This window comes from Physella acuta, unplaced genomic scaffold (assembly GCF_028476545.2).
Source record: "Physella acuta isolate Inbredline_101_S28 unplaced genomic scaffold, ASM2847654v3 ptg000079l, whole genome shotgun sequence".
Classification (NCBI taxonomy): Eukaryota; Metazoa; Mollusca; class Gastropoda; family Physidae; genus Physella; species Physella acuta.
The window spans coordinates 1,157,727-1,173,400 of record NW_026731599.1 but is presented as its reverse complement, the minus strand read 5'-3'; the positions used below and the strand labels follow the sequence as shown (position 1 = coordinate 1,173,400).

Below are 15,674 nucleotides of genomic sequence, written 5' to 3'. Positions count from 1 at the left end.
ACACCTCAACAGACGGACACCACGATGTTGTACCTGCTCTATGAGACATAGCTGCTCAGCAAGGTTGTGAGGTGGACAGTCACTCAGGGAGAAATGACCCCCACTCTGACCCCCACTCTGACCCCCACTCAGTTTGGGCACAGAGTTGGTTCTTCTAGAAATGACTCCAAAGTTCATCTTCTCGGTCTTAGAATTTTTGAGCAGGGATCTAAAACTGTCCCACTGGAAAATAAAAGGATAACATTTTTGAGCAGGGATCTAAAACTGTCCCACTGGAAAATAAAAGGATAAAATTTTTGAGCAGGGATCTAAAACTGTCCCACTGGAAAATAAAAGGATAAAACTTTTGAGCAGGGATCTAAAACTGTCCCACTGGAAAATAAAAGGATAAAATTTTTGAGCAGGGATCTAAAACTGTCCCACTGGAAAATAAAAGATAATGCTGGGAGTTGAAGGTTCCTGAGATCGTGTGTTTCATTTGTTAGAAAAATGTCTTACTGGGTGGGATGTTGATAATGTAAGCTGGTAAAAAAAAATAAAAAAATGGTTACTGAGGTTAAATCAAAGTTTAATTTAGTTGCAAACAGAAGCAGACACAACTCATTGCTTTAGTGAAGCTACTGACCCACCTACTCAGTGTGAAGGCAAGTGTGATGCTAATATGCTACATTCAACTACGTCAGCCAGAAAACATTTGTTTTGGTGATAAATAGTATTGATACATTTCATGACTGATAGCATTAATACATTTCATGACTGATAGTATTGATACATTTCATGACTGATAGCATTGATACATTTCATGACTGAATTGAAATAATAAAACATAAAAAAAAATCTGTTGAAGTCAGATAAAACGTTAGGGTCATCCATTTATGGCGTCCACAGGGCGTCCAAACAAAATCGACTTTTGTGGACTGGGTGGGGGGACAAGGTGGACGTCCACATGCTGAATTTAACATCAAAATACGTGCATTTAAAAAAATTGTGCATTTAAAATGTATCAATGAAATCAGCACTTCTCGTGTTGAAAGTCACCAGCTCAACGGGTGAATAAATGTATCAGAAACGTAACAGTATACAGCCCGCCTAAGTTAAAAAGTGACAAATTTTTTTACAAGCGAGAGGGGGGGAAGACAGTCGGCAATTTTCTACGATAGTTCATGGTATTTCAAGTTTTTCTTTAAACATTTAAGAGAATTGAAGAATAAGTTTAAATTACAGTTAGATCTAGACCTAAGCCTTGATAGATAGTACAACCAAATAGTAGGCCTACATCATTATTTTGTGTCAAAAATAAATATTAATAAAATGTAATACCTTGCATTTTTTTTCGGTGTGGCAAAAAAAAAACATTAAAATAAAGCAAACGCTTATCATCTTAATTTATACTAAGTAGTTTAAAATATATTTATTTTTTTCAACACTTTCCGGCCTCTACTTTTAATCTTTAGGCGTGGTGAGAGATGTTACCGAAATTTTCAAATTCCTATATTACATTATTCATTTATAGCAAGGCACACACTACATGTCAATGAATTAGTAATTTGGCAGCATGGTTGAGTGTGAACGTCCACCATTGGGGGGGGGGGGGGGGGAAAGTTCGTCGAAAAAGGAGGCATGTGGACAGAGGAGGGTGGGTCTAAAATTCCAAATTTTTGTGGACGTCATTAATGGATGACCCCTCACACTCTATTAATAGAATACTATAATCTGTAACATATAACATTAATTTCTGTCAAATAAATCACAATATTCTATTTAATAATTTTTTTTTTACTTTAATCTTAAAAGCTAAACAAGTAAAACACGAAGGGTCCCGCTTCCTAGCATGTTACGGTCTCTGTAAGTTAGAAGCCTAAATGGTTTTATTAAATGTGCTTGATTAGGTAGGTGGCGCTTTTAGCAGCCACTAGTTTTTTTGCTTTGGTGACATAATTTGCGTATAATTTAACACATCAGCATAAAATGAGTTTTTATTTTTTTCTACTCCTTTCGGCGCCCCTTTGGGTTGGCGCCCGGGGTGAATGCCCCACCCCAGCTCCTTGCTACGCCTCTGTTAATACTTAATTTGTGCATTTCTAAATTGAAATTGAGATAAAAAACATATTTAACAATTCATATAATAATACTTTTTAATTGCACTGAAAATAGACTTGCATAGTTTAGTAAAAGCATGTTTGGCTACAGCATGTTAGAGATTTCAAAAGTACAATCAATACAGTTTAGTTTATTTAAATGCTTATTGTTATAAAGTTTTAAATTTTTTTTTATTTTAATCTCTACTTTTTAGCAATCATCAATTAAAAGGGATTAAAACAGTAAGGTCATCTTTTAGTTTTCGAAACAAATGTTAGTCCTAATTTTAAATTCCATCCTTTCTTCAGAGGTGGACACCAGTAGGACCGTAGAATTCACTGGGATAAAAGAGGTGGACACCAGTACTACCGTAGAATTCACTGGGATAAAAGAGTGTCGGAGTTGAGTGACGAGATTTGCATCATACCCACACACAGACGGCTGGGAGCTGATTAAAAGCTTACAGTAGCAAAGTATCTGTTTACAAAATGTAACAGTAGCAAAGTATCTGGTTACAAAATGTAACAGTATCAAAGTATCTGGTTACAAAATGTAACAGTAGCAAAGTATCTGGTTACAAAATGTAACAGTAGCAAAGTATCTGTTTACAAAATGTAACAGTATCAAAGTATCTGGTTACAAAATGTAACAGTATCAAAGTATCTGTTTACAAAATGTAACAGTATCAAAGTATCTGGTTACAAAATGTAACAGTATCAAAGTATCTGGTTACAAAATGTAACAGTATCAAAGTATCTGGTTACAAAATGTAACAGTATCAAAGTATCTGTTTACAAAATGTAACAGTATCAAAGTATCTGTTTACAAAATGTAACAGTATCAAAGTATCTGGTTACAAAATGTAACAGTATCAAAATATCTGGTTACAAAATGTAACAGTATCAAAGTATCTGGTTACAAAATGTAACAGTATCAAAGTATCTGGTTACAAAATGTAACAGTATCAAAGTATCTGGTTACAAAATGTAACAGTATCAAAGTATCTGGTTACAAAATGTATTTTCACTAGATCGTAAATGAGATGTCCAATAATAGACTTTTTTACAAACTTATTAAAGTTTAACATTTTATTTAGTTCTTTTATTGAATTTTTGACAAACTTATTTACGAACATTGCCCCCCCCCCTCCCCCCCCCCCCCAGCTACTACAGACTACTCTTAAACAACATAGAAAAAAAATTATCGGAGGAATTTCTAACATTTCTTGGCAACTTTTGGAACAATAAGCGAAATAAATAATAAGACTTAAACACACAGCATTGGGCACTCATTGACTTAAAGCAGTGAACACGAGAAGGTTAAAGCTGGAGGTTAGAGTGTGAGTGTGTGGGGGTGTGAGGGTGTGGGGGTCTGAGAGTGTGAGGGTGTGAGGGTGTGTGATGGTGTGAGTGTGTGGGGGTGTGAAGATGTGGGTGTGTGAGGGTGTGTATGATGGTGTGAGTGTGTGGGGGTGTGAAGATGTGGGGGTGTGAGGGTGTGTATGATGGTGTGAGTGTGTGGGGGTGTGAGGGTATGAATGTAGGGTGTGAGGGTGTGAGGATGTGGGGGTCTGAGGGTGTGATGGTGTGAGGATGTGTGTGATGGTGTGAGTGTGTGTGTGATGGTGTGGGGGTGTGAGGGTGAGGATGTGGGGTGTGGGGGTGTGAGTGTGTGGGGGTGTGAGGGTGTGATGGTGTAAGGGTATGTCTGATGGTGTGAGTGTGTGGGGGTGTGAAGATGTGAGGATGTGAGAGTGTAAGGGTGTGAGAGTGCGAGGGTGTGAGAATGAGAAAGTGTGAGGGTGTGAGAGTGAGAAAATGTGTGGGTATGAGAATGTGAGGGTGTGAGAGTGTGAGGGTGTGAGAGTGAGAGGGTGTGAGAGTGAGAAAGTGTGAGGGTGTGAGAACAACAAACAGTGAGCTGCAAGGTGTTAGTAGACAACACATAAAAACAAGAAAACAACAGAAGTTACCTCTAGTTGCCACTGGTTGTTAGACTAGAAAAATGGTGAAAAAAATGGCTCCATGATAGTGTTAGTTTTTAGATTGTCAGTCTTTGTCTCATTGTCATTATTAGTCTTTGTCTAATGGCCATTACTCTTTGCCTAATGGCAATTGTTAGTCTTTGTCTCATGGCCATTGTTAGTCTTTGTCTCATGGCCATTGTTAGTCTTTGTCTCATGGCCATTAGTCTTTGTCTAATGGCCATTGTTAGTCTTTGTCTAATGGCCATACCCAGAGGTCAACGGTCACTGTTAGACTGTCTAGTGACCAAAGTTCATTCAACCCGACCAATGTATGCTTGTGGTCAAAGTTCATTCAACCCGACCAATGTATGCTTGTGGTCAAAGTTCATTCAACCCGACCAATGTATGCTTGTGGTCAAAGTTCATTCAACCCGACCAATGTATGCTTGTGGTCAAAGTTCATTCAACCCGACCAATGTATGCTTGTGGTCAAAGTTCATTCAACCCGACCAATGTATGCTTGTGGTCAAAGTTCATCATACAGACGTAAAGAACCGTAGATGAAGTAGAGTCAATATGTTAGGCCATCGCTACTGGCGTCTAGCCAAGGTTGCGCTGTCAACCGATAATTTACAGTCCCTAGAGGTAGATGGGCAGACACCCCCACACCATTGGGCCTATTTTTTGCCTTGATTAAAACTAATCTTTGTAGCTTTGTTTAGAGCTAATTATTTTGTAGGTTTGTTTAGAGCTAATTTTCAACAGCTTTTATTTAACTTGCTTCCTCTGTCTGTCGTCAGTCTGTCTAGATCGAAACGCCTGACCAAAAATTCGGGCACTTCTAACTGACAGAAACGGTCCAAAGTTGTCATGTGGGTCAAGACACGAAGACAATGCAACATGACATTAAATTTAAATTCATTGGATGTCTAATTAATTTTTATGAATAATATAATTAAGAATTTGTCCAAATTAGTAGGCTGTCTCATCCAACTAGTCCGCACTATTATACACGCGTCATCACGTTCATTAGGTGCGCAATGGTTTTTAGTCATGCAACTCTATTATAAATTTAGAAAATTTAAAGTACTGAAAAAATTCAGAAAAAAGGTTTTAGTAACAAGCTTTTATGTAATAATGCACTAAAAAGTAGAAAAAAATTATACACTACTATTTAAATAACTATAAAGAAAAACGTGGGTCTCTTCCTAAATATTAGTAAAAGTATCCAATAGGTACTAAAGTGACCCGCGCTTTGCTCTATAGTTATTTAAATAGTAGAGTATAATTTATTTTCTACTTTTTAGTGCATTATTACATAAAAAGCTTGTTATTAAAACGTTTTTACTGAATTTTCTATCTATGTTTGTTTAGAGCTATTTATTTTGTAGGTTTGATTAGAACTAATTATTTTGTTGGTTTGTTTAAAGATAATTATTTTCTAGGTTTGTTTAAAACTAATTATTTTATAGGCGTGGTTTTGTGTGGAGAGGTGCGGACTGATGTGTACCCTCTTAGGTGAGGTGTGGTGTCGCGAGGTGTGGTGTGGTTTGATGTGGTACCGTCTTAGGTGTGGTGAGGTGTGGTGTAGTGTGGACTGATGTGTTACCCTCTTGAGTGTGGTGAGGTGTGGTGAGGAGTGGCGAGGTGTGGTGTGGCGTGGTGAGGTGTGGGCTGATGGGTTACCCTCTAAGGTGTGGTGAGGTGTGGTATGGTGTGGTGTGGCGAGGTATGGTGTGGTATGCGGAGGTGTGGTGTGGTGTGGTGTGTCGAGGTGTGGTGTGTCGAGGTGTGGTGTGGTGTGTCGAGGTGTGGTGTGGTGTGGCGAGGTGTGGTGTGGTGTGTCGAGGTGTGGTATGGTGTGGCGAGGTGTGGTGTGGCGAGGTGTGGTGTGGTGTGTCGAGGTGTGGATTGATGTGTTACTCTCTTAGGTGTGGTGAGGTGTGGTGTGGTGTGGCGAGGTGTGGTGTGGTGTGGCGAGGTGTGGTGTGGTGTGTCGAGGTGTGGTATGGTGTGGCGAGGTGTGGTGTGGCGAGGTGTGGTGTGGTGTGTCGAGGTGTGGATTGATGTGTTACTCTCTTAGGTGTGTTGAGGTGTGGTGTGGTGTGGCGAGGTGTGGTGTGGTTTGATGTGGTACCGTCTTAGGTGTGGTGAGGTGTGGTGTGGTGTTGACTGATGTGGTACCCTCTTAGGTGTGGTGAGGTGTGTTACCCTCTTAGGTGTGGAGAGGTGTGGTGTGGTCTGATATGTTACGTTTTAAGATGTGTCGAGGTATAATGTGATGTCGTGAGGTGTGATGTGTTACCCTCTTATGTGTGGCGAGGTGTGGTGTGGCGAGGTGTGGTGTGGTGTGGTGTGGTGTGGGCTGATGTGTTACCCTCTTATGTGTGGCGAGGTGTGGTGTGGCGAGGTGTGGTGTGGCGAGGTGTGGTGTGGTGTGGGCTGATGTGTTACCCTCTTATGTGTGGCGAGGTGTGGTGTGGCGAGGTGTGGTGTGGCGAGGTGTGGTGTGGCGAGGTGTGGTGTGGCAAAATGTGGTACGGTGTGGGCTGATGTGTACCCTCTTATGTGTGGCGAGGTGTGGTGAGGTGTGGTGTGGTGAGGTGTGGTGTGGGCTGATGTTTTACCCTCTTAGGTGTGGTGAGGTGTGGTGAGGTGTGGACTGATGAGTTACCCTCTTAGGTGTGGTGAGGTGTGGACTGATGAGTTACCCTCTTAGGTGTGGTGAGGTGTGGTGAGGTGTGGACTGATGAGTTACCCTCTTAGGTGTGGTGAGGTGTGGTGAGGTGTGGACTGATGTTTTACCCTCTTAGGTGTGGTGAGGTGTGGTGAGGTGTGGACTGATGAGTTACCCTCTTAGGTGTGGTGAGGTGTGGACTGATGAGTTACCCTCTTAGGTGTGGTGAGGTGTGGTGAGGTGTGGACTGATGAGTTACCCTCTTAGGTGTGGTGAGGTGTGGTGAGGTGTGGACTGATGTTTTACCCTCTTAGGTGTGGTGAGGTGTGGTGAGGTGTGGTGAGGTGTGGACTGATGTGTTACCCTCTTAGGTGTGGTGAGGTGTGGTGAGGTGTGGTGAGGTGTGGACTGATGTGTTACCCTCTTAGGTGTGGTTAGGTGCAGGAAATAAACGTGCTCCTCCTCCTGGTCCTCGTCCATCTCCGTCATGAGCATCAGCTCACAGTTGTCGCCCCTGGTGCAGGCGGCCATCAAACTCTGCAGGTTGTCTGCCCCTTCGGCCTTCTCATCTACCTGCGCTCATGGAAACATCAAACATGATAGTAAAGTCAAACATCTTTGATGAAGTAAAGTCAAACATCTTTGATGGTAGTAAAGTCAAACATCTTTAACTTGTTTTATAATTTAAAAAAGATTCTCCAAAAATTCTATTATATGTACCAACCTGCGCCTGTATGTGTATGTACCAACCTGCGCCTGTATGCACTAACCTGCGCCTGTATGTGTATGTACCAGCCTGCGCCTGTATGTGTATGCACCAACCTGCGCCTGTATGCACCAACCTGCGCCTGTATGTACCAACCTGCGCCTGTATGTGTATGTACCAGCCTGCGCCTGTATGTGTATGCACCAACCTGCGCCTGTATGTGTATGCACCAACCTGCGCCTGTATGTGTATGCACCAACCTGCGCCTGTATGTACCAGCCTGCGCCTGTATGCACCAACCTGCGCCTGTATGCACCAACCTGCGCCTGTATGTACCAACCTGCGCCTGTATGTACCAACCTGCGCCTGTATGCACCAACCTGCGCCTGTATATAACAACCTGCGCCTGTATGTACCAGCCTGCGCCTGTATGCACCAACCTGCGCCTGTATGTACCAACCTGCGCCTGTATGCACCAACCTGCGCCTGTATATAACAACCTGCGCCTGTATGCACCAACCTGCGCCTGTATGCACCAACCTGCGCCTGTATATAACAACCTGCGCCTGTATGCACCAACCTGCGCCTGTATGCACCAACCTGCGCCTGTATATAACAACCTGCGCCTGTATGCACCAACCTGCGCCTGTATGCACCAACCTGCGCCTGTATGTACCAACCTGCGCCTGTATGTACCAGCCTGCGCCTGTATGTACCAACCTGCGCCTGTATGTACCAGCCTGCGCCTGTATGTACCAACCTGCGCCTGTATGTACCAACCTGCGCCTGTATGCACCAACCTGCGCATGGATGTACTAACCTGCGCCTGTATGTGTATGTACCAACCTGCGCCTGTATGTGTATGCACCAACCTGCGCCTGTATGTGTATGCACCAACCTGCGCCTGTATGCACCAACCTGCGCCTGTATGCACCAACCTGCGCCTGTATGCACCAACCTGCGCATGGATATACTAACCTGCTGCTGAACAAAATCTGCCAATTGCTTGATGAGCTTGGGGTTGGCCTTGAAGTCCACGGAGAAATAGCCCTCCAGCCAAAAGGTCAGCAGGTCCAGAGACCTCCGTCTTACTCGCTGGATGTTGGCGTCTTTTGGCTGGCTGCAGGATGGTGACATTTGGTCACATTAGGTCATTGTCACAGAACACATGCACATAGGTCACATTCACATTAGGTCACAGTCACATTAGGTCACAGTCACATTAGGTCACTGTCACATTAGGTCACAGTCACATTAGGTCACTGTCACATTAGGTCACAGTCACATTAGGTCACTGTCACATTAGGTCACTGTCACATTAGGTTACAGTCACATTAGGTCACTGTCATATTAGAGAAGGCTTAAAGCTACTCAATACATAATATAGTTACCTACACTTTTCTTTTTTAATGGTTCATTATTATTTATTTAGAGAACAATTAATTTTTTATTTTCGCTCGCCCGTTCGAGCCATGCGGAAGCGCGAGGAAGCAAGAAAAATGAAAGCTTGTGATTGAAGGAAACTTGCTGAGATGATTTGTCACCTTAGAGTGGAGTAATATTTCTCCAGGATAAACTGAAGCAGCTGATCAGCGGTTAAAATATATCTGTAGCACATCAGGAACTGGTGGATAAAACCGTTACTCAGTGCTGACCTGGTGCAGAAATAAGTGGACTGGTCAGTTAGTGTACTAGTGGACTGGTCAGTTAGTGTACTAGTGGACTGGTCAGTTTGTGTACTAGTGGACTGGTCAGTTAGTGTACTAGTGGACTGGTCAGTTTGTGTACTAGTGGACTGGTCAGTTTGTGTACTAGTGGACTGGTCAGTTTGTGTACTAGTGGACTGGTCAGTTTGTGTACTAGTGGACTGGTCAGTTTGTGTACTAGTGGACTGGTCAGTTTGTGTACTAGTGGACTGGTCAGTTTGTGTACTAGTGGACTGGTCAGTTTGTGTACTAGTGGACTGGTCAGTTTGTGTACTAGTGGACTGGTCAGTTTGTGTACTAGTGGACTGGTCAGTTTGTGTACTAGTGGACTGGTCAGTTTGTGTACTAGTGGACTGGTCAGTTTGTGTACTAGTGGACTGGTCAGTTTGTGTACTAGTGGACTGGTCAGTTTGTGTACTAGTGGACTGGTCAGTTTGTGTACTAGTGGACTGGTCAGTTTGTGTACTAGTGGACTGGTCAGTTTGTGTACTAGTGGACTGGTCAGTTTGTGGACTGGTCAGTTTGTGTACTAGTGGACTGGTCAGTTTGTGTACTAGTGGACTGGTCAGTTTGTGTACTAGTGGACTGGTCAGTTTGTGTACTAGTGGACTGATCAGTTTGTGTACTAGTGGACTGGTCAGTTTATGTACTAGTGGACTGGTCAGTTTGTGTACTAGTGGACTGGTCAGTTTGTGTACTAGTGGACTGGTCAGTTTGTGTACTAGTGGACTGGTCAGTTTGTGTACTAGTGGACTGGTCAGTTTGTGGACTGGTCAGTTTGTGTACTAGTGGACTGGTCAGTTTGTGTACTAGTGGACTGGTCAGTTTGTGTACTAGTGGACTGATCAGTTTGTGTACTAGTGGACTGGTCAGTTTATGTACTAGTGGACTGGTCAGTTTGTGTACTAGTGGACTGGTCAGTTTGTGTACTAGTGGACTGGTCAGTTTGTGTACTAGTGGACTGATCAGTTTGTGTACTAGTGGACTGGTCAGTTTGTGTACTAGTGGACTGATCAGTTTGTGTACTAGTGGACTGGTCAGTTTATGTACTAGTGGACTGGTCAGTTTGTGTACTAGTGGACTGGTCAGTTTGTGTACTAGTGGACTGGTCAGTTTGTGTACTAGTGGACTGGTCAGTTTGTGTACTAGTGGACTGGTCAGTTTGTGTACTAGTGGACTGATCAGTTTGTGTACTAGTGGACTGGTCAGTTTGTGTACTAGTGGACTGATCAGTTTGTGTACTAGTGGACTGGTCAGTTTATGTACTAGTGGACTGGTCAGTTTGTGTACTAGTGGACTGGTCAGTTTGTGTACTAGTGGACTGGTCAGTTTGTGTACTAGTGGACTGGTCAGTTTGTGTACTAGTGGACTGGTCAGTTTGTGTACTAGTGGACTGGTCAGTTTGTGTACTAGTGGACTGGTCAGTTTGTGTACTAGTGGACTGGTCAGTTTGTGTACTAGTGGACTGGTCAGTTTGTGTACTAGTGGACTGGTCAGTTTGTGTACTAGTGGACTGGTCAGTTTGTGTACTAGTGGACTGGTCAGTTTGTGTACTAGTGGACTGGTCAGTTTGTGTACTAGTGGACTGGTCAGTTAGTGTACTAGTGGACTGGTCAGTTTGTGTACTAGTGGACTGGTCAGTTTGTGTACTAGTGGACTGGTCAGTTTGTGTACTAGTGGACTGGTCAGTTTGTGTACTAGTGGACTGGTCAGTTTGTGTACTAGTGGACTGGTCAGTTTGTGTACTAGTGGACTGGTCAGTTTGTGTACTAGTGGACTGGTCAGTTTGTGTACTAGTGGACTGGTCAGTTTGTGTACTAGTGGACTGGTCAGTTTGTGTACTAGTGGACTGGTCAGTTTGTGTACTAGTGGACTGGTCAGTTTGTGTACTAGTGGACTGGTCAGTTTGTGTACTAGTGGACTGGTCAGTTTGTGTACTAGTGGACTGGTCAGTTTGTGTACTAGTGGACTGGTCAGTTTGTGTACTAGTGGACTGGTCAGTTTGTGTACTAGTGGACTGGTCAGTTAGTGTACTAGTGGACTGGTCAGTTTGTGTACTAGTGGACTGGTCAGTTTGTGTACTAGTGGACTGGTCAGTTTGTGTACTAGTGGACTGGTCAGTTTGTGTACTAGTGGACTGGTCAGTTTGTGTACTAGTGGACTGGTCAGTTTGTGTACTAGTGGACTGGTCAGTTTGTGTACTAGTGGACTGGTCAGTTTGTGTACTAGTGGACTGATCAGTTTGTGTACTAGTGGACTGGTCAGTTTGTGTACTAGTGGACTGGTCAGTTTGTGTACTAGTGGACTGGTCAGTTTGTGTACTAGTGGACTGGTCAGTTTGTGTACTAGTGGACTGGTCAGTTTGTGTACTAGTGGACTGGTCAGTTTGTGTACTAGTGGACTGGTCAGTTTGTGTACTAGTGGACTGGTCAGTTTGTGTACTAGTGGACTGGTCAGTTTGTGTACTAGTGGACTGGTCAGTTTGTGTACTAGTGGACTGGTCAGTTTGTGTACTAGTGGACTGGTCAGTTTGTGTACTAGTGGACTGGTCAGTTTGTGTACTAGTGGACTGGTCAGTTTGTGGACTGGTCAGTTTGTATAGCAAGGTGTTAACGTATTACGTCTGTATTGAGTCGTGCGGCGTGCGGTGTGTGGTGTGTGGTGTGGTTTGTGTCGTGTGGTGTGCGGCGTGAGGTGTGGTGTGTGGTGTGTGGCTTGTGAGAACAAGTTGTACTGACGACGTGAAGAGATACGCCATTAGCCCTCGCGGTGTCCCCGCTTGTAGCACCGACATTCTGCCTGATTCTGGACTGCTGATGGTACGGAACTGGGGAGAGATGGGGCATTAGTCATCTCACCAAGTCATTTCACTAAGTCATCTCACAAACTAACATTATCCAGTCATCTCCCAACCTGACATCACCAAGTCATCTCACCAAGTCATTTCACTAAGTCATCTCACATACTGACATCACCAAGTCATCTCACACACTGACATCACCAAGTCATCTCACTGACATCACCAAGTCATCTCACTGACATCACCAAGTCATCAGACACACTGACATCACCAAGTCATCAGACACACTGACATCACCAAGTCATCTCACTGACATCACCAAGTCATCTCACTGACATCATCAAGTCATCTCACACACTGACATCACCAAGTCATCTCACTGACATCACCAAGTCATCTCACTGACATCACCAAGTCATCTCACTGACATCACCAAGTCAACTCACTGACATCACCAAGTCATCTTACACACTGACATCACCAAGTCATCTCACACACTGACATCACCAAGTCATCTCACACACTGACATCACCAAGTCATCTCACTGACATCACCAAGTCATCTCACTGACATCACCAAGTCATCTCACACACTGACATCACCAAGTCATCTCACACACTGACATCACCAAGTCATCTCACTGACATCACCAAGTCATCTCACACACTGACATCACCAAGTCATCTCACAAACTAACATTATCCAGTCATCTCCCAACCTGACATCACCAAGTCATCTCACACACTGACATCACCAAGTCATCTCACACACTGACATCACCAAGTCATCTCACAAACTAACATTATCCAGTCATCTCCCAACCTGACATCACCAAGTCATCTCACACACTGACATCACCAAGTCATCAGACACACTGACATCACCAAGTCATCTCACTGACATCACCAAGTCATCTCACACACTGACATCACCAAGTCATCAGACACACTGACATCACCAAGTCATCTCACTGACATCACCAAGTCATCTCACACACTGACATCACCAAGTCATCTCACACACTGATATCACCAAGTCATCTCTGTGACATCACCAAGTCATCTCACACACTGACATCACCAAGTCATCTCACTGACATCACCAAGTCATCTTACACACTGACATCACCAAGTCATCTCACTGACATCACCATATCATCTCACTGACATCACCAAGTCATCTCACTGACATCACCAAGTCATCTCACTGACATCACCAAGTCATCTCACTGACATCACCAAGTCATCTCACTGACATCAACAAGTCATCTCACACACTGACATCACCAAGTCATCTCACACACTGACATCACCAAGTCATCTCACAAACTGACATCACCAAGTCATCTAGTACACTGACATCACCAAGTCATCTCACAAACTAACATTATCCAGTCATCTCACTGACATCACCAAGTCATCTCACAGACTGACATCACTAAGTCATCTCACACACTGACATCACCAAGTCATCTCACTGACATCACCAAGTCATCTCACAGACTGACATCACTAAGTCATCTCACACACTGACATCAACAAGTCATCTCACACACTGACATCACCAAGTCATCTCACACACTGACATCACCAAGTCATCTCACAAACTGACATCACCAAGTCATCTAGTACACTGACATCACCAAGTCATCTCACAAACTAACATTATCCAGTCATCTCACTGACATCACCAAGTCATCTCACAGACTGACATCACTAAGTCATCTCACACACTGACATCACCAAGTCATCTCACTGACATCACCAAGTCATCTCACAGACTGACATCACTAAGTCATCTCACACACTGACATCAACAAGTCATCTAGTACACTGACATCACCAAGTCATCTCACACACTGACATCACCAAGTCATCTCACACACTGACATCACCAAGTCATCTCACAAACTAACATTATCCAGTCATCTCCCAACCTGACATCACCAAGTCATCTCACACACTGACATCACCAAGTCATCTCACACACTGACATCACCAAGTCATCTCACACACTGACATCACCAAGTCATCTCACTGACATCACCAAGTCATCTCACAGACTGACATCACTAAGTCATCTCACACACTGACATCACCAAGTCATCTCACTGACATCACCAAGTCATCTCACAGACTGACATCACTAAGTCATCTCACACACTGACATCAACAAGTTATCTCACTGACATCACCAAGTCATCTCACTGACATCACCAAGTCATCTCACTGACATCACCAAGTCATCTCACTGACATCACCAAGTCATCTCACTGACATCACCAAGTCATCTCACTGACATCACCAAGTCATCTCACTGACATCACCAAGTCATCTCACTGACATCACCAAGTCATCTCACAGACTGACATCAGTAAGTCATCTCACACACTGACATCACCAAGTCATCTCACTGACATCACCAAGTCATCAGACACACTGACATCACCAAGTCATCTCACTGACATCACCAAGTCATCTCACTGACATCACCAAGTCATCTCACTGACATCACCAAGTCATCTCACTGACATCTCCAAGTCATCTCACTGACATCACCAAGTCATCTCACAGACTGACATCACTAAGTCATCTCACACACTGACATCACCAAGTCATCTCACTGACATCACCAAGTCATCTCACTGACATCACCAAGTCATCTCACTGACATCACCAAGTCATCTCACTGACATCACCAAGTCATCTCACTGACATCACCAAGTCATCTCACAGACTGACATCACTAAGTCATCTCACTGACATCACCAAGTCATCTCACAGACTGACATCACTAAGTCATCTCACTGACATCACCAAGTCATCTCACTGACATCACTAAGTCATCTCACTGACATCACCAAGTCATCTCACTGACATCACCAAGTCATCTCACTGACATCACCAAGTCATCTCACCTGTAGGTATGGGTTGTCTGGGTGTGGCTCCAGGCTCAGGGCGCCGCCGCCCTCTGTAGCACTCAGTGAGTACAGGAAACAGGTCTCAAGGCCAGACAGTTCAGCCAGCAGCATCTGTGTCAAACAGTAGAGAAATATTTCATGAGTTCATCAATACTGGGAGCTAGAGAAATATTTCTTGAGTTCATACCGTGAGCTAGAGAAATATTTCTTCAGTTCATCAATACCGTGAGCTAGAGAAATATTTCTTGAGTTCATCAATACCGTGAGCTAGAGAAATATTTCTTGAGTTCATACCGTGAGCTAGAGAAATATTTCTTAAGTTCATCAATACCGTGAGCTAGAGAAATATTTCTTAAGTTCATCAATACCGTGAGCTAGAGAAATATTTCTTGAGTTCATCAATACCGTGAGCTAGAGAAATATTTCTTAAGTTCATCAATACTGTGAGCTAGAGAAATATTTCTTGAGTTCATACCATGAGCTAGAGAAATATTTCTTGAGTTCATACCATGAGCTAGAGAAATATTTCTTAAGTTCATCAATACCGTGAGCTAGAGAAATATTTCTTAAGTTCATCAATACCGTGAGCTAGAGAAATATTTCTTGAGTTCATCAATACCGTGAGCTAGAGAAATATTTCTTGAGTTCATCAATACCGTGAGCTAGAGAAATATTTCTTAAGTTCATCAATACCGTGAGCTAGAGAAATATTTCTTGAGTTCATCAATACCGTGAGCTAGAGAAATATTTCTTGAGTTCATCAATACCGTGAGCTAGAGAAATATTTCTTAAGTTCATCAATACCGTGAGCTAGAGAAA

General features: G+C 43.4%; 1 protein-coding gene across 1 annotated transcript in view; it reads right to left on the bottom strand.

The window, feature by feature from the left end:
- Positions 1 to 15,674, bottom strand: part of LOC131954707 (kinase non-catalytic C-lobe domain-containing protein 1) — a 47,297-nt gene that overhangs the window by 6,390 nt on the left and 25,233 nt on the right. The window contains exons 14-20 of the mRNA XM_059318461.1: positions 14,853 to 14,966; positions 11,873 to 11,961; positions 8,973 to 9,083; positions 8,407 to 8,548; positions 7,143 to 7,295; positions 4,052 to 4,075; positions 34 to 222 (exon numbers count right to left, since the gene is read on the bottom strand). Coding sequence (XP_059174444.1) covers positions 34 to 222; positions 4,052 to 4,075; positions 7,143 to 7,295; positions 8,407 to 8,548; positions 8,973 to 9,083; positions 11,873 to 11,961; positions 14,853 to 14,966 — 822 coding nt within the window. The remainder of the gene's footprint in view (positions 1 to 33; positions 223 to 4,051; positions 4,076 to 7,142; positions 7,296 to 8,406; positions 8,549 to 8,972; positions 9,084 to 11,872; positions 11,962 to 14,852; positions 14,967 to 15,674) is intronic.